This window comes from Dendrobium catenatum, unplaced genomic scaffold (genome assembly GCF_001605985.2).
Source record: "Dendrobium catenatum unplaced genomic scaffold, ASM160598v2 fragScaff_scaffold_1483, whole genome shotgun sequence".
Lineage (NCBI taxonomy): Eukaryota > Viridiplantae > Streptophyta > Magnoliopsida > Asparagales > Orchidaceae > Dendrobium > Dendrobium catenatum.
Window position 1 is genome coordinate 2,318,547 of NW_021319945.1, and position 22,142 is coordinate 2,340,688.

The following is a 22,142-nucleotide window of genomic DNA, read 5'->3' on the forward strand; positions in this document are numbered from 1 at the left end:
AGTATCCTGTGGAAGTTGGGCATAAATATGGCGTTCTCCCGAATATCCGGCAGAATCCCGGCATGTTCGGACGGCGGGAAGAACTCCGGCGGTGGTCGAGGAGGAGCTGATTTTCCTTCCCCTTCTCTTCTTCTTCTTGCTTGAGTTCTCTCTCATGAGAAATGAGAGCTCTATTTATAATTTTTCTGGAGTGGCATAGCTCGTAAATAGGCATGAGATCAAGGGCAAATAAGGAGTGGTCGAATGGATGGCTGATATTGAATCCTTTGATCATGCACCGTTCGTCCAATATTCGAAGGCCTTAATGCGATTTAAAATCGTCCTGGACGATCCTGAGAGGAAAAATCCAAATCAGAGAGGAACAGTATGGGAACGAGGTCTCACACTTAATGATGTTAGAATTTGGCGATCTTGGGCTCGTTGGATTTGTCTCGTCAAGCCACTCGATTCGACTATAAGCTCGTTAAAATCGGAGACCGTTTGACAACTCAAATTGTGGTACGAACTTTCCAACAGCGCTTCGGGTGCTCGATTTGGGCTCATTTGGGCTCAGATTGAGTTGAATTTAGTGTCGCTGGTTCATATTTCCGAGACGCTCAGTTTGACTGTAAGCTTGCTGAAATCGGAGTTCAGGTGCTCTCGGATTTAATTTTTGAAGTTTCCAACTCGATTTTTGCCTCGAGATTCATGTCCGATCAAGAAATTTTATGATGACGTATCAATAATTTTGTTATTATCTTATTTCAAAGAAAATGCACAGCTTTTGTGCTTGTTTTATGGAAAATGCAATTCATCTTTGCGTTTTCTATAGACAAATAGAAAATGCAATCCTCCTTTGCGTTTTCTTCAAAAATGCTATTAATGTTCACTTGTATGATCCTTTGTAAATTTATTTATGTTCATGATCCTTTACCTAATACATTTTAAAATGGTGATCCTTCTAAAAATTTTCCCGATTATCCAATATTTAAATATTCATATTTATTTATATAATATTAAATATAAAAATTACTTGATTTATTTATGGTTCCCCGCAGTCTCCGGTACGGCGAAAGGAGCCGCGGTAGGGGAGAGATTAGGGAGTTTTTAGGTAATTCGACTCGTGCATATTGGGATTTACTCTTGCTTAAAATAAAAATGACACGGCTTAAAATTAGACCACGAGGTTTTTATGAAAACGGCAATGATTTGGAAAACTCCGCTGTCGGAGACGTAATTGAGGTATACTTGTTGGATGGAAACGTGCCCTCCATGATCTCAAAAATCTTCTCGTCAGGGATTTCTTCTACTTTCCGTCTCCGACTGAAACCCTAGTTTTGTTCTCCGCCTCTTCTTTCTCTCTCTTCAATCTTACTTTTTGGGATCTGGTCATCATGGGAATCGCGGAACAAGCGGCGGCGGCGGTCTCATCCGGGCCTCCTCATCCTGCCGTCGGCTCGGCAGAGGAGATTAGGATTCGTAGGAGGACACTGGAGGCGGTGCTAGAGCAGTGCCATAGGGCGCTCGAGCTGCTCCAAAAGTCTGAAGGTGATGGGGACCTTGCTGAAGAGGACGTGGAGGGTAATTGCTCGGACTCTACGTCTGCAGACGATCCCGAGGCTGATGAGGTGAGCGCTGGAATGCTTTTATGGTTCCTAATTCGATTTTTCTCATTTTGATGAATCCGAAGCTGCTATCTGTTATTTGGTGATGGTTAGGTTGTGTTAGAAACTTGGATTTGTTTTACGTTGTATTGATGCCGGGTTGTTTTTGAAACCTTTCGAGTTTGGGTGGTTCAATTTTTTATTATATGTTAAATTTTCTTGTTTTCAGCAGTGCTGTTTTGACTAGCAAGGTTTTTAAAGTTGAAGTTACAGATCTAACTTATACTCAGCTTAAATTGTAAATGCCTTCTTTTGGGAAAAACTGAAACAGTTAAGGTTATGCAAAATATGCCATGTTACACTTCACAAATGACACTTTGAGTTGAGAAGGTGATCAATTGCTTGGTTTTAAAAGTTTGCAGGATGAGTTCTTGATTGCACTATACGAGGTTTAAAAAATATGTTAGGAATTGAGGCGATTTTCCCAATTGAATGAAAACATAGGTTCAAATTGAATCGAGGCATAGGTTTTAAATTAAAATAAAAAATCATAAAATTATGAAAAATTAGAAGACACACAAAGTTCATAAAAATATATCCTTAATTCATAAAAGGCACATTATAAAAAGAAATACAAACTTTGAAAAGTCAAATCAAAGTTATGAGTTCAGAAAACTTAAGATTAATAACACGGGATAGTACTACATTCTAAATAAGTAAATATGGTTTAAAATCATGCTATTAGAGGCTTGCCTCGATGCAATTTAATAAAAAAAAGGGCAATGAGGCATACACCTGATGCCTACCAAATGAGGCTTACATCTTAGTGGGTATGCAACGGGCCTCAAGACACACCTCATCTTAATTTTAGCATAAGTTTGAAGATGTGTGAGCCTTGATAATTAAGGCTTAGGTAATTTTAAATTTTAAATTTACAAAATTAATATATAATATTAAACATATTTACTATATCTACAACAACAACAATCTTCAAGCCTTTATCCCACTACGTGGTATCAGCTACATAAATCTTTTTTCTCTATTGTATTATGTTAAGTATCAAATTCTCATTTAAATCTAATAAAGAAAGGTTATTTCTAATATTTTCTAACCAAGTCTTTTTAGGTCTTCATCTACCTTTCTTAACATAAGACAAATCTAATACATCTACTTTTCTAATCGGGTCATCGGAAGGCAGCCAATTTATGTGACCAAATCATCTAATGTGGCTCTCTATAATCTTATCTTCCACTGGAGCTACTCCAACATTTTCACGTATATGCTCATTTCGTATCTTGCCTCTAAGAGTAAAGCCACTCATCCACTTGAGCATCCTCTCTGCAAAACTTAACTTAATATTATGCTTCTCTTTTAATGGCTAACATTATGCACCATAAACTATTGCAGGTCTCACCACCATCTTATAGAATTTTTCCTTAAATTTTAGGGGACTTTTCCATCACACAACGAGCCCTCGATACATTCCTCCGCTTCAACCATTGAACTTGAATTCTAATAATAATATCCCCATCTATTTCACCATCACTTTGAATAATAGACCCAAGATATTTAAAACGTCTACTCTTATTAATGACTTAATCGTCTAAAGTCACAGTCCTCATACTAGATCTATTACTACTAAAATTACACTTGATATATTCAGTTTTAGATCTACTCAAATGAAAATCTTTATACTATAAGTTTGATGTCCATAGTTCAAGTTTACCGTTAGCACCCTCTCTAGTCTTATCAATAAGAATAATATCATCAGCAAAAAACATACACTAGGGTATAACCTCTTGCAAATGTTTAGTGAGAACATTCATGACTAAAGCAAAAAGATATGGGCTTAAGGCCGATCATTGATGTAATCCAACAGAAATAGGAAAATACTTGGTCAAACTACCTTGTGTTTGAACACAATAGCTCCTGCATACATGTCCTTAATGACTTGAATATAAGCATGATTAACCCCTTTCTGTTTTAGAACTCTGCATAGCACTTTTCTTGGAATTTTATCACATTCTTTCTCTAAATCAATAAATATCATATGTAGATCCTCCTTATCTCTCTATACTTCTCCACCAAACCTTTCAATAAATGTATAGCTTCCACAGTAGACCTACCCGACATGAATCCAAATTGATTTTGAGAAATATTATTATCATGTCGTAACATATGCTCCATAACTTTCTACCATAGTTTTAAAGTATGACACATTAACTTAATTCCTCTATAATTCACACAATTTTGTGCATCACCTTTATTCTTAAAAAATAGTTTACTAACACTCTCCTTATTACTCTATAATTCAACCCTCTCGTTTTTCACGAGAACTTGCAAACAAGTAGACAAAAGTTAGCACATAAAATAAAATTAATGCTGGAAAAAAAAAGCTATTACTAAAGATGAAAAGCTACAAGCACTACTACGAGCACAAAATAATAACTATTGGCTAATAAGTGTCAAAATAATGTTTGCAAGCTAGTACTGAAACAAAGCTGGCAAAACAAGACGCTAACATTGTTGTCAAAACAGTGAAGTGTGTAAAGCTATGTCCTTGCTAACCTAAACCCTATAGGTCGCTTCTAATGGAAGTAGGGAATCCTAAAATAAAAATAAAAAAAAATAATATTAAAAAAATGAATCATACTAGTGACAATTTCACTAGACAAATCTATTATGTGAAGTGATGGACATCTGAAACACTCCAACAACTTCTAATATAAGCTATAAGTTTGACTTCTGAGGAAAATATCTAGAAATAACATAACCCTAAACCCCTCTCCGGGCATCTTAGTCTATAGGGCTGGGTTGTAAGACCCACTATACGTGCCACTTAGCTTACAGGGCTAGTTCATAAGATTAGTCGTCAAGCAATTTCTAAATTCAGAAGTCATAAGACCTATTTGAACATCCAAAATCATTGGGCATCTGAGTCTATAGGGCTAAGTTGTATGACCCACTATTTGGGCCACTTCTAATAGAAGTCGTAAAACCGTTATTAGGGCTACTTTCAAATAAAATCTTGATGTAGGCAGGGGGGTCAAAAAAAGTTGGGATATATTTTTTTTGTAAGTTTCTACTTAAGTCAGCTCATTAATAATGAATTACTATCTAATCAGCTCATTAATGCAATTAATTAGATTCATTTCCCCTTACTTTGGCTCTTTGGTTTCTCCTTCTTTGTGCCTTTTCGGTTTGCTCCATGGCTGCCTCTTCCCCTTCTTTGTGCCTTTTCGCTTTGCTCCCTAGCTGCTTTCCCTTGGAAGCCTCTTCCCCTTCTTTGTGCCTTTTCGGTTTGCTCCCTGACTACTTTCCCTTGGCTGCCTTTGCCTCTTTGCCTTCTTGTGTCTCATCAGTTTTTTCCTTGTGTTGTTTCCGTGACTTGATGCTGGGTGCTGGTTACCTTTTCGGTTTTCCCCGTGGCTGCTTTTCCGTGGCTTATCTTACCCGGTTTTTGTGTTGGCTTTTCGGGCCGTGGCTTCTCCTACTCGATTCTTGTGTTGTCTTTGGGATTTGTTTTGTGTTGACTGCTGGTCTTCCTCTTCCCCTTACCTGATTGGTTTGGTTGGAGGTGGAAGTTGGCTATTTGGCTCCCCTTTTTCTTCTATAAATATAAGGTGTTTGGGTAAAGAAAATAGTGAGATTATGTGGGGATTTTTGGAACTAAAAACCTGAGGGTTTTTCTTCTTTCTTTGGAAAAGCTTGCGAGCTTGTTCCGTGCTTCTCTTCTCCTCTAGGAAAGCTTGCGAGCTTGTCCTCCCTTTCGTCTAAGGCTTCTTATCTCCTTCTTCTATCCGCAAGTCCGACCCCACCTGTATCTTTCTTCTCGATGAATGCAAGCTCCTTTAGGTGTCTTTATTTTGTGTTTGTAAGCGTCAAAGTTTGTAAGTCCTTTTATTTTATAAAAGTGAAGTTGTTTTTGGTTTAAGTGTCATTTTATGTTGTAGTTTGAGTATTCTATGTAATTTCTTTTTATCCTAGGAATCTCTTGCTTGCAAAAAATTAGAGTTTTTCTAATTTTCTGCTTGCATCAAATCCGTAAGCCCCTACCCAAATCCACTCACACGAGCAACTCCTAAATGGGGGCCATTAGACCCGATTCTAAATTTGAATTATGGACAACTTCTAAATAGAGCCATAAGTCCCTAATCAAACTAAATATTGAATATATATCCACTTCAGTTTATCAGGGATCCCTGGAAGTAGGCAACCCATGACTGTTAATCAGATTATCTAAACACTACGATCAATGATCGCTGATATTGGTAGACTGAACCCTATGGTATTCCCGAGATGACGAGAACCATGAGATCTTGATCGATTCTACTTTCATCCCCCATAATCAGGGTTTAGAACATTCACACATTGTTGCACACATATCTGCACTGCCCTTTATGCACATACTAAATATAATTTAAATTTTTAATCGAGAATGTTTTTCTACGCGTTAGAAGGGGTAATTAACTATTAGGGTTTATGCTCATAGGAAGTAGGACCCAAATCTAAATTTACTCTGACATTACTCTCAGGGAAAATCTAGTTAATTTTAAATTCAATCTACCTTGGAAAAATAAGAACCTTAAGCTTGTGAGAGCAAGGTTCGTGTCTATTTTCCTGAGCGAACACCTGCTCTTTAGGAATTTTGAGCTAGCCACCACTAGAATTTATTAAGTGTTCGTTCCCACAACTGAAAGGCACTTACTTCCAAAGGAATTTCCTACAAGGATTAATATTTTAATTCAAAAGGACTTTTTTTATGGCGCGAAAGAAAATCAATATATGGTAGCATATGAGCAAAGGGAGGGGTTAAAAAACAATTCACCAGAGACCACTTGAAAGAGAACTTTTCGTCCGTTCCTTTTGATGACTTCACTATCTATCTATGCAATTTTTTAGTTTGTGCACGCCTGAAGAAAGAGGGAGGGAAACTACCCTTTTTTATGATTTTCATTTTTCACAATGTTAATTGTAATTAATTTTGTACAGGCAAACACATTTATAATAAAAGCAATTATCTATGTAAAATGAAAATAATATTAATCAATATGAATATATTTTTAAATGAAGCTTACATGTTGCATATTATATAACTAAATGTTAATTACTTTTATCTAGCTTATTCACAAGTTCAAAATCAAACACGAATCGAGTTTTTATCGAGCTTCTTATTGAGCTTAATGTCGAGCTTGTTCACGAGCTTCAAATGGTGTTGTTCGTGGACATAAATGAGCCAAACACATTAGTGTTCAAGTTTGTTTATTTAAGAATCGAGTATTTAAAATATTGTTCAAGTTTGTTTGTTTAATTAATTAAATGATCACAAACAAGCTTTAATCGAACAGAGCAACGAGTAGCTCGTCGAACGCTTGGTTTGCTTGCAGCCCTAATTTTGTATTCAGATTAAGATCTAAACCTTTGATCTTGATTTAAGGTAAAAACTTAATGATAACTTATCAGTTGTTATAAATGAATGCCTAGGGTAACGCCCTTCACCAAGAGATGTCTTTTTTATCAAATTTGATTGAAATCATGAGCAAAAAGTTTCTCATAAAAAATTTGATAATATATATAACTTATTTTTTCATGTTTGATACATGCCTAAAATATTATCAAGAATTATGAAATATGCATCCTGTTGTGGATTAAGACAGGAAATTATTATTTTCAGGAGATCGCCTTGGTGAACACGCAAAGTGTTTCTTAAGTTCCATTTGAGATATGGATTAGTTAATCATCCTCAAGTTATCATCAAATAGTTAATAATTATGTACTTTTTGAGGGGAAATTGTATACTATAAAAGTGTAAAAATTGGAATAAATACATAAATTCATGTTTCTCATCTAATTAAGAACATATCAATATTTTAACTCTAAATGAATTTAATGAACTTTTAGGTCTATGTAATTGGAAAAAATTGTGCGCTTCAAAAGGACTCTTCCAGTAGTAGTTCAACTTTTTCTTTACAGGCATAGGATGGTTGTAAAATGACAACTGTGTGAAAAAATGATTATCAATAATATCAATTATCTCAGTGCCAAATTTCATTTCAGAAGAAAACGTCAATTGATCCTTTGGTTCATTTTTGTATGCAGCTATGCAATCTTGTCAAGTCCAGGGTTGAATCACCGGCCTTTCTTGAAAAGCTTGGGAGCATCCATATGTCTGTTTGTCCCGATGTTTGTGGTACATAGTGTTTGTAATAAACATTTGATTAACCAATTAAAACAGGATTAAGCAAGAAATTCTGTTGTCATGAGTTGGAATCCTGAGTTTGTTAAATTTCTGCAGATGATAGTGCATCATGGGATATGGTTACTCCAAAAGATCTATGGGATGATAAACAGATTGTTGTTGACAATGAATCAGATGAAGATAGTTATGTTCTAGTTAGACAAGAGGAGATAGTGGATGGAATTGCTTGCTTCATGGCTGCTTACCTTCTATCATTGAAAGATTCTAAAGTAAGTCACTCTAATCCCTAGTCGAAATCTAGGCACTTTTTAGTCCTTTTTTGTACATTGCATCTCAGTAGCAAAGCAAGGTGCTGCACATGAGTATTCACTGAATTGTTATATTAGTTCTGTTTGGTGTCTCTGTTGCTGTGATGATTCCATTCAAAGTTACTTTATACACCGTTATCATTGAATATAGTGAAAAGTGTGAGCTAAGTTTTTGTCTAGTTCCCTGAAAAAAATTTGTGCTGACCATCATTAAATTATTATCACTTAAGAAATAGCAAATGAACATAGAGCCCATTAGAACTCGAGAATAATCTTTCTCTTGAGGTGGATTGAGTTTGCGATTAACTAGATTTTTGCTAAATCGTGTTAGGGTTTATTTAGATTTAGGGTTGAGAGCATTCTTGTTTAATGAGGTCGCTCCGCTCAATATATCGGGTGCTTGCTGGCTATGCAAGATTTGAGGAAGATTTGAGGAACAAATTTGGTGAAATAGTAATTAACTTTGTCAAGATCCTTTGGTTCTATTGTTTAAGGTATATAAGGTTATGATTCTTTGGTTATCATAGAACCTCATCTGTGGCATGAAGAATTTCTCGTTAGTAACCATAATTTACCTCATCCAAAGTGCTTCCCAAAGAAGGGAAGGTTGATGGTGTTATTATTCACAGTGTGGGCTTTGGCTGACTCAAGAAAATTTGATAGCATAGGTTGTGGATTCTTGATTGAAAGCTAGGACCTTAGGTTTGCCAGGACTCTGTTTTTGAGGCCTTGCACTTATGGAGTTGAGGTTTAAAAGTCTTAACTAAGCAAAGTTTATTGTGTCTAGGTAGAATCCTTAACTGGCTATATGTTGATTTTTGAGCCTTGGCTCAATGTTGGAGATGATGACAACAACAACAATGACATCAAATCTTTATCTCATTTCATGGGGTCATAATATTGGAGTCTAATGATCCTAATACAATTGATTTTTGTAAGGCCTTAGTCTGAATGAATCTCCGCAATAGTTTTCAAAATGCGTGTTCTTTTATACCAAAGTCTAAGCTGGCTCTCGAAAATTTTAGTACTTTTTGGTGACATCTCATCATTTTTATTTATATTATCTAATTCCTATTATTGCTTTTCACGTGAATAAATTTTATGAAATATTGTAAAATCTAATTTTTGTCTGCAATGTGGCTTTCAATCAAATGTATAATTTTCATGTTATTTTTTGCAGATACCCAAGAAATTATCATTTATAGCAATCTTCTTCATATTTTTAATTTTTATTAAGAATCGGTTGTTATAAAAATTAAGAATTTGTAAAATATGCAACGGATGTATGCATGACTTATAGCATATCATTATAGATTGGCATTAGGAAATCCTAGACATCTATTGATGGTGGTGGGAGGCTTAGATTGGTAGTTGGAAATAATTATGAATAATTAATTTAGGATGTGGAGATGTGATTTGGAATTTATAGTAAAATGATTAGGGGTTTTAAGATGTATGATGTAATGAAAATCAAGATTAAGCTTGATTTAGACTAGTTTGAGCTGATTTGGTTTAACTCCTTAAGGGATGGGCTTAATGAAGGTTAAATTGAGGTAAATGAATGTGGAGGGTTAGTTTAGGATATAAAGCTATGATTTATAGCTTTTGGTGGAGTTTAATAATGTTTAAAGGCTTATGAAGGGATGGAGAACAAGACTAGGTGCGAGGTAGCTTAATCTAGGTTGAAAGCTTCTGAGTGAGAATTGTGTTGATTTTGATGATTTGAGTTGTGAATGCTAGTCTTAGGAGGTGCCTAGGGTAGAGGAAGTTGTTAGAGAGATTTAGAACAAGATTTAAGAAGAGTAGTAATAGGCATTAAAGATAACTAATTAATTCCATTAATATTGGTCATGGTAGGCTATTGAGCACTAATCAAGAGAGAATAACTTTATCCAATAATTTTTATCATTCTAAACCTAAAAATTCCATTATTTATCAATCCTATTTATCGATATTACATTGGCTCTTAAGTTGTCTTCATTCAAAAAAGAAATGGAAAGTTTAGAGGCTAAAATGAGGTGGGCAATCATTAATGGAGAATCGTGCCAATCCCCTCATTATATTATTTTTATATTTTAATATTAATTAAATGGTCAGCCCATATTTGTTATCCAAAATAAAAAGTTAAACTTCTTGACATGGTTTAAAAAAGCGTTTGAGGCATACGCCTCGAGGCTTAAGCCTTGTATGTTTGGACGAGGCTTACGATGTTCGTCACTGAGGTGTAAGCCTCGAGGCAGTTTGAGATGCTGCCTCTATTCAATTATTTTTTTAGTTCAGCAGAGTCGAGTGCACTTATTAGATTTAGGGTTTCATTGATTTCGAAACATTTGTTCCAATCTTTGCCCCCTTCTATAGCTCGCAACAAAGGTAGTGCTCTCTCGTTTTTCTTCATGTACACTACTTCGGCCTCGCCTGCTTCAACTTCGCTTCGTGTCAGGACGAGTTTTTAGTAGCGAGGTAACAGTCCATCTTCCCTTTCAAGCCCGTGTAGGCTTCGACTGTTTCATGAGAAGTAGAGTTTTGATAGTTTCGTAACTTTCATTTCGAAGTGAATGTGATGATCTTTCTTCCTTTCTTGCCCATGTTGTGTCAATTGTGTAATTTTGGAAGGGTTGGGTTTGAATTCAGTACAACACATGATAAATTGTAAAAAAAATACCTAAATTTATAGAAAGAAATTATTCTTAAATTAATATATAGTTTTTTCTTGCTTAAGTTTAAAGACTCGCTGGACGTGTTGTAGATGTTCATTTTCACTAAAGCTAGAAATCAAAATATCATCAAAATCCACCACAAAAACTAGTCTATGCAGAGTTTAAGTACAATATTCATGAATCTCATGAATATGCTAGGACCTTTTAAAAATTTAGAGGGCAAGATAGGTCATTCATAAGTTCATTAGAGGTCCAAAAAACAGTTTTCTACTTTTCTATTTATCTCCAAATCGAATTCAAATCTAGTGATAATTGCTTTTCAGATCAATTTAAAAAAACTACCCTTATGATTAAATCCAACATATCATCTAATTGGAGAATAGGAAACCTATATTTGACAATGATTTTATTTATTGCTCAACTATCAACATATATTCTTCACTCTCCATCTTTTTTAGGTGTTAAAAAAGCTAATACTGCACACGGTTTATGACTACCCTCAACAAAATTCTTTTTCAATAATTTTTCAACTTATCTTTTTATCTGAACATGCTTAGTGGGGTTCATCCTATAGTGATGAAGATTGAGAAGTTTGGAGTTGGTTATGAAGTTAATGGTATGTTGAATGTCTATAAGAGGAAGCAATTCATCAGCATGCTCTTCGGGTGCAATATTATGAAAATAGAGTGAGTTTTTTTTTTCAATGATATAGCATATGTCTATATGAAAATAGAGTAGGGTGATAACAGTCTCTCTGATACCAAATTTCATGTTGATGGGAGTCTTTAAAATAGAATGTTAGCTAAAAATAATTATGGAGGATTAATTTAGGATTTGGAGATGTGATCTAGTGTTTATAGTGAAATAACTAAGGGATTAAAGGGAGCTAATTTAGGAAAGGATTTGATTGCTAGATTTTGAATCTTGGAGCCAAGGGATGGATAATGGCCGGCGGCTTTGGGAAGGGGATTGGGCCGGCGGTTGGGTGTCTTTTGGCCTTAGGGTTTGGGTGGAGTTTTCTGCCAATAGGAGAAAGAGAGATGGGGAAGTGGTGGTTAGGAAAATAAGGAGAATAATAATAAGAAAAAAGAAGACAAAACTGCGAGCCTTGGACTCTTCTGAAGACTGACGGGTGATATGTTGCCCTTCTCCAAGAGACTTCAAGCCACAGGCTCAGACCCATCCTGCAGCTGGTGAAAACTCCGATTTCTTCTCATAGGAATTTTACTAATGTCCTCCCAAAAGAACACAAGGGCATAACACAAATTTTTATTATAATTTCTTCATACCTAATACAAGAGAAGGGGCTTCTATATATAGGCCTCAAAAGAAACTAAAAGACAAATTTGACCCTTAGTCTTACATAAGACAATACTCTTAAAAAAGGGTAAAAAAAGGAAAATTGTAAAATTAAATCAAAATACAATTAATAAACTAAAATAAAACGGTGTGATCTCGGCCGTCGATCTTCAACTCTTCCTTTGAATATCGTTCACCGTCGGATGTCCACATCATTTTCTCTTATGTGAGAGTTCCCTGCATCAACCATATCTTCCTCTCAAACATAATTATTTTTCAACATCATCAAGTATCATGCACAAGAGTCCATGTAACTAAAAAAAATTAAAAAACCAGAATAATAATAAAAAAAAGAGTCATGTAACTACATTGTACTATTGTAAGAGTTATTCGCTATTGAACCTCATATAACTAGGGGCGAAGGTCCCGAGACTTATGTGAGACACATGCTGCATGAATCACTCAATCCTAGTCATATCTTCTGCTTTTATACCGCTTGATATAATTATCACTGTGCATTATTTCATCGAAGCACTCTGGCTCATCACCATCAATCAACGATAAAATATACAATGTTGAAGAATATTGCTCAGTAGCTTTAGATATTCAATTGGATCTTATAATCTTAAACACAACTGTAGTTGGTTTTGATTCCACTTGTATCTTCTTTTCACAGTTGATTGCATTTTTTCCTTCAGTAGTCTCTTCTAGCTCAGTATACTCATTCTTATGAACATCCTCTTATGCATTGTTAGGTTCTATGACATCTCTTTCTTTATAAATAACATTTTCATTAAATATAATGTTTTTACTTCTAATGATATTTCTATTTTCTGATCCTAAAAGCGGTTACCAAATCATCACTGCTATAGCTAATTTGTGAACACTTCCAAGACTTGGATCCGATTTATCTTTGCTATTAGTGTCTAAGTGCATATATGAATTAAGCACTTCTAGGTTTAAGAGATTTACCTCTTTACTAGTCAAAGCTTCTTTTGGAAGCTTACCATCTAAAGGAACAAATGGTCCCAGTAGATCAGGTAGGTTGTTTGCCTGCAAAAAAATTCAAGAAAATTCAACATGTAATCTTATGCTCTTATACATTCATTTTGAGACATTTTCGTATGCTCTGCATCACCATTCTATTGTGATGCTTATGGGATAGTTCTCTACCTTCTAATTCCATTTGTTGTATATAAAACCTTAGATTTTTTGTTGTATTATCACCTTCATTCTCAGACCTCAAGCACTTGAACTTGTTACCATATACATTCTCTAGTTTTTTTTTTTTTTTTGAATTAATGAACATATCGAATTTATTTGTTAGGAAATAAAATTATATCTTTCAAGTTGAAGCATCAATGAATGTTGGCATAATACAGCAAACCTCCAAGAGATGAAATAAGGTATATCTGCATACAAAAGCTTAAGCTTATCTTTGTTAGGAATCCTTCCAGTAGCTTCTTGAAAACACGATTTTCACTGGAGCCAACATACACAAACTTTAAGCTAGGCAATTTGTTTTTTGATGCTAGTAGCTTCATCCTTTTCTTGCTCATGCATTCAACAACAGGTCAATGTTTTTAAAGTGCTAATTGCAATGTATTTCGGAATGGTATCTCGTTTCTTCTATGTATAAAGTGCAGAGCAAAATGACAGTTTTACTAATTAGAGCATGCAATAGTCATTTGATTAATCAAACTCAAACCATATTAGGTTATAATTTCAACAAATATAATGATACATTTACTAATAGCAATTTTTAGTTGTTGAAAACAAGAAAATATCAATTATGAGAAGAGAGAATATTGAATAAATAAAAATTTTTCTAGAACTAGTGGAAGAGATGCTTTTATCTTCATGGAAGTTGAATTTAAATACACTATGTTGATGAGCAACACTATTTGTGATAAAACTATATTGGTCTTATCCAAGATTTGAAATTATGCAATTGGGTATTAAGACGTTTTTGTTTTGTATGTTGACGTGAAAGCCTTGAGAAATTTTGAGACATAAGCCTCAAAATTAAACCTTTAAAATAATAAAAAAATATGAAGTAATAAGTAACACACTAACTTCAAAGTAAGATGTTAAAATAAGATCATAAAAAAAGTAAAGCCATTAAAAATGATACAAGGCTACAAAGAATGCTTCTTTACAACCCGATATGTTTTGTGGGTCCTTGTGTTGGAAAAAAATTCTATGTTTCCTTGCTAAAGCATGGTTGGTCCGATTATGATGTTGGACAGGATATTTGAATTCATTGCTATTGAATATATGCCTTATTGAGTTCCTAGTAATTAGTAAATGAGCTGAATGTGGAGGGAGTGATCTGGATTGCTACTGTTGCAAGGTCAATAAAGTGGAAAAAGCTCATGGACGTTATCACAGTGATCTTAACCATGCTTGTTCTAGCAAAGTATATTTCTTTATAAGGTGCTAAATATTGTAAATACTAAATACATATTGGCTGAATTTGAGACATTTTCTAAATGCTTTCGTGGAATTTTATTTGTTCATATATATATATATATATATATAGACTCATTGTAAGGTATAGACTCATTAGACGGTGTGATGCTATGGTGACTTATGGTTATATTATTATTTTACAGGAGTTGACTCCAAACCAACTTCAAGAAGGTGAGTTTACTTCATCTTTATTCCTGGCTTTTCATGCTTAGATATGGCAATGTCTGATCCCAGGATTTCCCATCTTTGTTTACCAGCTCTTTGCAAAACATTCTCTGGGAAAAGGAAAAAGACCAGACTTCAAAAGGCTTGGGATGGTAGCAAAGTTATTTATAACGTGGCATCTTGGAGTGCCACAGCTATTGGGTAAATAATATCTGCCCTCCTTTCTAAATCCGTTTTATGATGGTGTTTCTATGTACAAAATAATGTGAATAAACGGAATTAATATGCAAGAATTATAAAGATAAAAATCATAGATCAATGCTAATATGATTATAGGCCATGCAAATATACGCATAACAAAATTGACATCTCATGTAGCATTTAACAACAATGAAGAAAAGAGGGGGATTCTTAGTCCCAAACTCAGGTAGTGGGATAAGGTTAATGATGATGATGATGCTTAGTGTTGGAGCTTATATATATTCTGAAGTCTAGATACTATAATGCATTGTTTAAAATTGCGCAAAATGAGGCTTGTCTTGAGTCCCTTCTCAGCACAATTCCAGTGAAAAACGCATTGAGGCTTACAACTCAAACTTTTTTTTTATGAGGCATGCCACGACTCACTGGCATGTTGCTTTCTCATCGCCCTATTTATATATATTTTTATTAAAACTTATATAAATCCTAAACTAAAGCCCTAAACAAATCACGCTTTAATGCACCACCAAGCTACAACAACTTCCTTTGAGTTGCCTTGACCTCCAGCCCTCAGTCACCACCGTCATAGCAGCTGCCGGGGATCACTTGAAACCCACACACCACCACACTACCTTCTCTAAAATTTTTAAAGTATTAATCTTATATTTATGTAATGAAAAATATTTATGAAAGAGAAGATGACATAAGTAAATGAAGAAGAAATAAATTGGGAGGCATTGAACTCCATAGGATGAGGCAGTGGAGAGTTGAATTTGTTATAATGACGACTTAAATAAAAACCCCCCTTAGTGATGACAGTATAGATGATTTTTAAGTTTTTGTCAACTATTTCAGATCTCTTTAGGAATTAAATGTGTGGATGAGTAGAGAACATAAAAGGAAGAAATTTGGAGTTAAACTTGATATTATATGATGTTTTTTATATATTCCTATATTTAATATTATTTTGTTCTTGTAATATTTGGATTTCAATTTCATTTCACGTAATTTATCACTTGTCACTTTACGTCTTAGACAATTTTTTATTTACTTGTATGTCAATTTGTTACTTCATAATTTAATAGAAAATTAATAGACCATCCTTTAACATATTATTTGGGTATTATATAAAAAATCACATTTAACATTTATTTTAACTTAATTTTTTTTAGGCTTACGTCTCGCCTCATGATAAAAAAACGTCTCAATACCCAATTTCTCAATTTTAAACATTGTTGTAATGTTTACATTTCTATGAACGTTTTCTTCATGTACTTATATTTGTCTAATATTTTGCTTTCATTGTTCTTTTGACTTTCCCACATAGTGGGATAAAGGTTTTGTTTTGTTCTTCTTAATTTCCATTCCATAGTTGTGGAAATAGTGGAGTTAGGCTATGTCCACTTGAATAGAATGTTTGAACTTTCTTTCGAGCCTTTAAAATGCAAATCATTTGTTAGTCTTTGATACAACAATAACAACATCATCATCAAGCCTTTATCCCACTACGTGGGGTTGGCAACATGAATTTTTTTTCTTCATTGTATCTTGTTAAGTGTTAAATTCCCATTTTAAATTTAATAAAGAAATGTCATTTCTAATTTTTTTTAACCAAGTCTTTGTAGGTCTAACTCTACCTTTTTTATCATAAGCCAAATTTAATATATCTACTCTCCTAACCATGTCGTTGGAATGCTGTCGTTTTATGTGACCAAATTATCTAAGGCGACTCTCTCTAATCTTATCTACCACTAGAGCTACTCCAATCTTTTCGGGTATATGCTCGTTTCGTATCCTATCTCTATGATTAAAGCCGCTCATCCACTTGAGCATCCTCATCTCTGCAACACTTTAACTTAATATTATGTATCTCTTTTAATGGCCAACCTTCTACACCATAAAGCATTGAAGGTCTCACCATTATCTTATAGAATTTTCCCTTAAGTTTGAGGGGACTTTTTTAACACACAAGTCTGATCCATTCCATTCCTTCACATCAACCATCCAACTTGAATTCTACTATAGTATCCCCATCTATTTCACCATCACTCTAAACAATATACCCAATATATCTAAAATGTGCTCTCTTATTAATGACTTGATCGCCCAAAATCACAATCCTCCTATCAGATCTATTACTACTAAAATTATAACCCATATATTTAGTTTTAGATTTACTCAAATGAAAACCTTTAGACTCTAAGGTTGACCTCTATAATTCAAGTTTACCTTCAACTCCCCCTCTAGTCTATTCAACAAGAAGAATATCATCAACAAAAAAACATACACCATGGTACAACCTCTTGCAAATGTTTAGTGAGAACATCCATGACTATAGCAAAAAGACATGGGCTTAAGGTTGATCCTTGATGTAATCCAACTGAAATAAAAAAATACTTTGTCCACCCACCTTATGTTTGAACACAATTAACAACTCTTATATACATATCTCCTTAATGACTTGAATATAATCATTATTAACCCCTTTCTTTTCTAGAACTCTCCATAGCACTTCTCTTTGAACTTTATCATATGCTTTTTCTAAATCAATAAATATCATATGAAGATTCTTCTTTTTCTCTCGTTGCTTCTCCACAAAACCTCTTAATAAATATATAACTTCCATAGAATACCTATCCGGTATGAATCCAAATTAATTTTGAGAAATAGTAGTATCATGTCGTAACCTATGCTTCATTACTCTCTCTCGTAGTTTTAAAGTATGATACATAATTAGTCTTTGATCACCAGTTAAAAAAAATTTAGGGCTAAAAATTATGTAACTTTATGATAGTTTATCAACATCAGGCATAAGGAATTTAAAAAATAAAGTTTACAGCAAGATTGAGGAAAACGTTAATTAAGAAGTGTTTGTCCCAACAAAATAATAATAATAAAAGGCACACAAGCTTTTCATAAAGTTTAAGGAACTTGTGCTATCGATAATAAGGAATGTTTCATCATAATATCTGGGATATTAATTAAATTTCCATAAAAAGGTCGTTTGACAATGGTTGTTGAATTCTATGAGTTATTGGTTCCTATATTTGTGAATGTAAAATATGAAGCTCAATTCCTTTTTTTGTTATTGTAAGAGCTCTAATACCATATTCCATAGGAAAAGGTCATGATGAAAAAAGGAGAACATATGTGAGGAGATCAGTGAAGAATCATCACAATTAACAACTCTTAAGAGCAAGAACACCAAGAACAGTAATTACTGTTAAATTCCAAAAATATTCATTCTTATATCATCTTCATTCAACTATTATATACATAACTGTTACGGGCTAGAATATACACGGCGATAGAGTTAGAAAATATTTGTCATAGCGTTGTACGGATATTCAGCACAAACAGGAAATGAAAGAGCACCATCATTTTTATGTGGAAAATCCTTAAAAGGGAAAAAACCACGGGACCATGACTAGTTGAAAAAGTTTCACTAGTGTTTGCTTGAGATATAAGAGACTGACTCGTCCGTAAAAGTTAGGACGATCAGATTACAATGAATCACTTTTGTATTGAAATCCAGTTACAAGGCCGGGCAAAGTTCCGGCGTTACTTGGAATTCCGATGTCGCTTGGGCAGAATTTCGGCGTCGGGTAGAATTCCGATGTCACTTGGGCGTCGAGCAGGATTCTGGCTTCACTTGGGCAGAATTCCGGTTTCGGGTAGAATTTCGGTATCACTTGGTTGTCTGACAGAACTCCGGCATCACTTGGGCATCTGATAGAACTCCGGCGTCACTTGGGCGTCGGACAGAACTCCGGCGGTGGTCGAGGAGGAGTCTCTTCCCTCCTATCCTTTTCTTCTTCTTGCTTGAGTCTCCTCTCAAGAGAAATGAGGGGCTATTTATAGTTTTTTTAGGATGACATGACCCATAAATAGGAGGATCAAGGGCAAATGTGGAGTGATTCGGATGGACGGCCTATATAGAATCACTTGATCGTGTACCGTTCGTCAGACATTTGGAGGTCTTAATGATGTCGGAATTCGGCGATCTTGGGCTCATTGGATTCGTCTCGTCGAGCCATTCGATTCGACTATAAGAACGTCATATTTGAAAACCGTTTGGTAACTCAACTTGTGGTTTGAACTTTCCAATAGCACTTCGGGTGCTTGAATTTGGACTCATTTGGGCTCGGATTGAGTCGATTTTGGTGTCGTTGAGTTCGTATTTCCGAGACGCTCAATTTGACTATAAGTTCACTGCAATCGGAGTTCATATGATCCCGAATTTAATTTTTGACGTTTCCTGCTTGATTTTGCCTCGAGATTTGTGTCCGATCAAGATAATTTTTGATGATATATCAATAACATATCTATAGAACTTTCTAGAAGTTCAAGAAAATATGTAGAAAATATAATAAAGGGATAAACTATTCCTAAGAAAACTTTTATGTTATAATGCATCTGATGCGGACATCGGCACGAAAATCTGGCGCATCTATCACAGGAGGCGTCGTAAATCGACGGCTCTGATTTAAGTTGTCATTTATGAATTATTTTCTGCATTTTAGTTTCTATTTTATGTTATTTCCTGTTTTACCCCTAGGTTAATTTATTTGAGTGTTGTGGCCGCATAGTTGAACATTTATTTTTTATTTATTACTCAATGGCTCAGCAAAAAAGAGCTTGCATGGTGGTCTTGAATGCTTTACAATCTATCCGACATTATTCACCGTTTTGTGAAACATCAAAACTTAGGCTTCGTTTGGGATGGCTTTCGTACTGTTTCTTAAAGCAGTTTTCTAGTAAAAAATTAAATTTTTTTCTTCTAAAAAATTGATTTAAGAAGCAGTAAGAAAGCCATCCCAAAAAGGGCTTTATTCCATTCTGAATCCAAAAGTTGTGTATTTGATATGCTTTAATAGCTTATGATTATTCTATGTCCTTTAAATTGTTTAAAGCTCAATTATATATTTTTCTTTTTTATTTTTTTTTTCGTTTTTCTATTTCTCTTTTTCCGATAGAATATATCAAAATCCAGCATTGCTTAGGGCGGCATCAGTGGTCTTCTCTACTTCATGCCGTGCAATATTTAAATTACTCTGAAGAGGAGGCCTCTTTGTAAGAACGGGCAAGTGTGTTGATGTGTTTCATCTTTTAATGTTTCTGTAAGCACCAACGGCAAGCAGCCAGAAGCAAACTCTGTAAATTTGTAATATAATGAACCAAATTCTAGTTCACTTTTCTGCATTGTTGCTCCTGTTTATTAAGGCCATATTTCCTTACTGACTGTTTAAGTGCTTTCCTTTAAATTTCTTTCTGTAAATATGCCCCTGCAAACTATCTGGGTTACCTGTAATATTAATTTAGTTATGCCATTCTTTTAAAGATAATATGGTTTTTTTTTATGATTAAATTGTTTGATATGATTCATCAACCTTTTGATCTGGTGTTGATTTCCTCACTCTTACTATCCCTCGACGGTGTAAGGTGGGCCACTTTTAGGGCAAATTATTGCGTCCGGTCACCTGACATGCTGACATTCAATCCGGACACGCCACCTCACCCGGGCGCACTGAGCCCTGATATTTTTTAGTGACGTGGCGCGTTTTTATTGGTGTCTGGACGAATCCGGACACTGGACAATAATTTGCCCACTTTTAGGGGCTGTTTGTAGCAGGATTTAGGCCGGATTCGAGCGAAATTCAACCAAAAGGCTTAAAATGCAAAACCAACTCTCACGGCAAATGAAAGTTGTCGTAGACGGAAAATTTCCTCTTTTCGTGCTAAATTCCGGATTTACAAAATCTTATTTTTTGCTGTATTTAAGAAATACATTGTCTCAAGAGGAAGAGTCCGCTTGTTATCAGGATTTAGGCCCCTCAGGATTTTCGAAATCGGGATTTAGAGGATTTATGAAATCCTACCTAAATGATGGCATGCCTACAATATGTTTGAAGGCATGAATATTGTCTTCAGGCTAAAATCTGGAATGCTTTTCAATTGTTTTATTTGAAGAAAAGAAAATTGCAGTCTTAATGTGTGGCGTAATATGCAAAAGAAGTGCTGTATTATTTGTGCATCTCTCTCACTTAAATGATTATGTTCAACGTACTTGCAATGCAGTTTATCCAATCTTTTTTGAGAATTTTTATCTTATATAGCATTGAAATATCAAATAAAGGCTTTATATTAAACAAAAATAATCACCAGCTTAATGTCGAAGGTCTCAATATGCATTGTTGGCGCGATTTGTCAGCATCTCTAATGGCCATCACAAAGATGAACCATTCGTTCAAAAACTCTTTTTTGTGATACACTCCATCAATTATTGCATCTCTTCTGAAATGTGGTTCTGCCACAGCATCCCTGTTTAGGGAGTAATTATTGTGTCCGGATATCGAACGTGTTCAGAGATCAATAATCACGAGCTTCGTCACCTGGAGCTCGGTACTGAGCACTGTTATTGCTCGGTATATGTCTGAATTTTTAATTTTTGTCCGGACGTAATAATTTTCCCTGTTTATGACCAGTTGTTATAGTGCAAAATTATACATATTTTTTAAATATCACGAATAGAAAGTGAGATTCTGTGGAAACGTTTACTCCTAAAGTAAGGGCACTTAAAAGAGGTAAAAATGTTCTATTTCACTGACAAGAGGCATCAACCAGGAGTACTATAAAGAGAAAATTTCATAATTGTCCTATCTATCAGGAAGAATTATATAGACATCTGGACTGAGAATGGCGTCTCAGGAATTGTTCTGCTAGTGAGAACCCTGGAGTGCTGTTTGAGGGGATTTATTTGGATTAGGGCATCTTCAACCGAAAAAAAAAAAACTCATTTTACACTTTAAAATGTTATAAAATTTCAAAAAATGGTGTAATTCATCTTCAATCGAACTTCATTTCTCTCCATTTTCATGTGCCTCATGCGAAGGTAACTATCTCTCTCCTCTTTCTCGCTCTTCTTCGGCAAATTCGTAAGTGAGCATTTTTTGGCGTAGGTGAACAGTCTGATGCCAATATTGGCGTTGCACTGTTCACATACCAAATTTTGGCGTGAAATTTGAAGTTTGAATGCAGCAAATGGTGGACGACATACGTTGATATGCAGTTCAGCTAGTCCTCTCGATGCCTTCACCAACGAGCTCTCATCACGATTTCCTACCCTCTATACCTGCTAAGGTTTCCAGTAAGAGCAAAAGGGGGAGAATGGCAGAGTTTTCAAATTAAAAAGAAGTTGCGATAAATCTATATTTGATTTTAATAATAAGTAGTAGCAGTAAATTAATAATTGAAACTG

At 34.7% G+C, this 22,142-nt stretch overlaps 1 protein-coding gene across 2 annotated transcripts; it reads left to right on the forward strand.

The window, feature by feature from the left end:
• Window positions 1-1,150: 1,150 nt before the first annotated feature.
• LOC110115452 lies at window positions 1,151-20,244 on the forward strand. 2 transcript variants are annotated; one of them, XM_020848687.2, is made up of 6 exons: window positions 1,151-1,607; window positions 7,683-7,773; window positions 7,879-8,051; window positions 14,662-14,689; window positions 14,776-14,884; window positions 19,878-20,244. In XM_020848687.2, the coding sequence occupies exons 1-6, from the start codon at window positions 1,374-1,376 to the stop codon at window positions 19,885-19,887; spliced, it is 645 nt and encodes a 214-aa protein (XP_020704346.1). In that variant the 5' UTR covers window positions 1,151-1,373; the 3' UTR covers window positions 19,888-20,244. The 2 variants fall into 2 exon arrangements, with proteins under 2 accessions (XP_020704346.1, XP_020704343.1); XM_020848684.2 differs by having other exon boundaries at window positions 1,152-1,607; window positions 19,861-20,244.
• The last annotated feature ends 1,898 nt before the right edge of the window (window positions 20,245-22,142 follow it).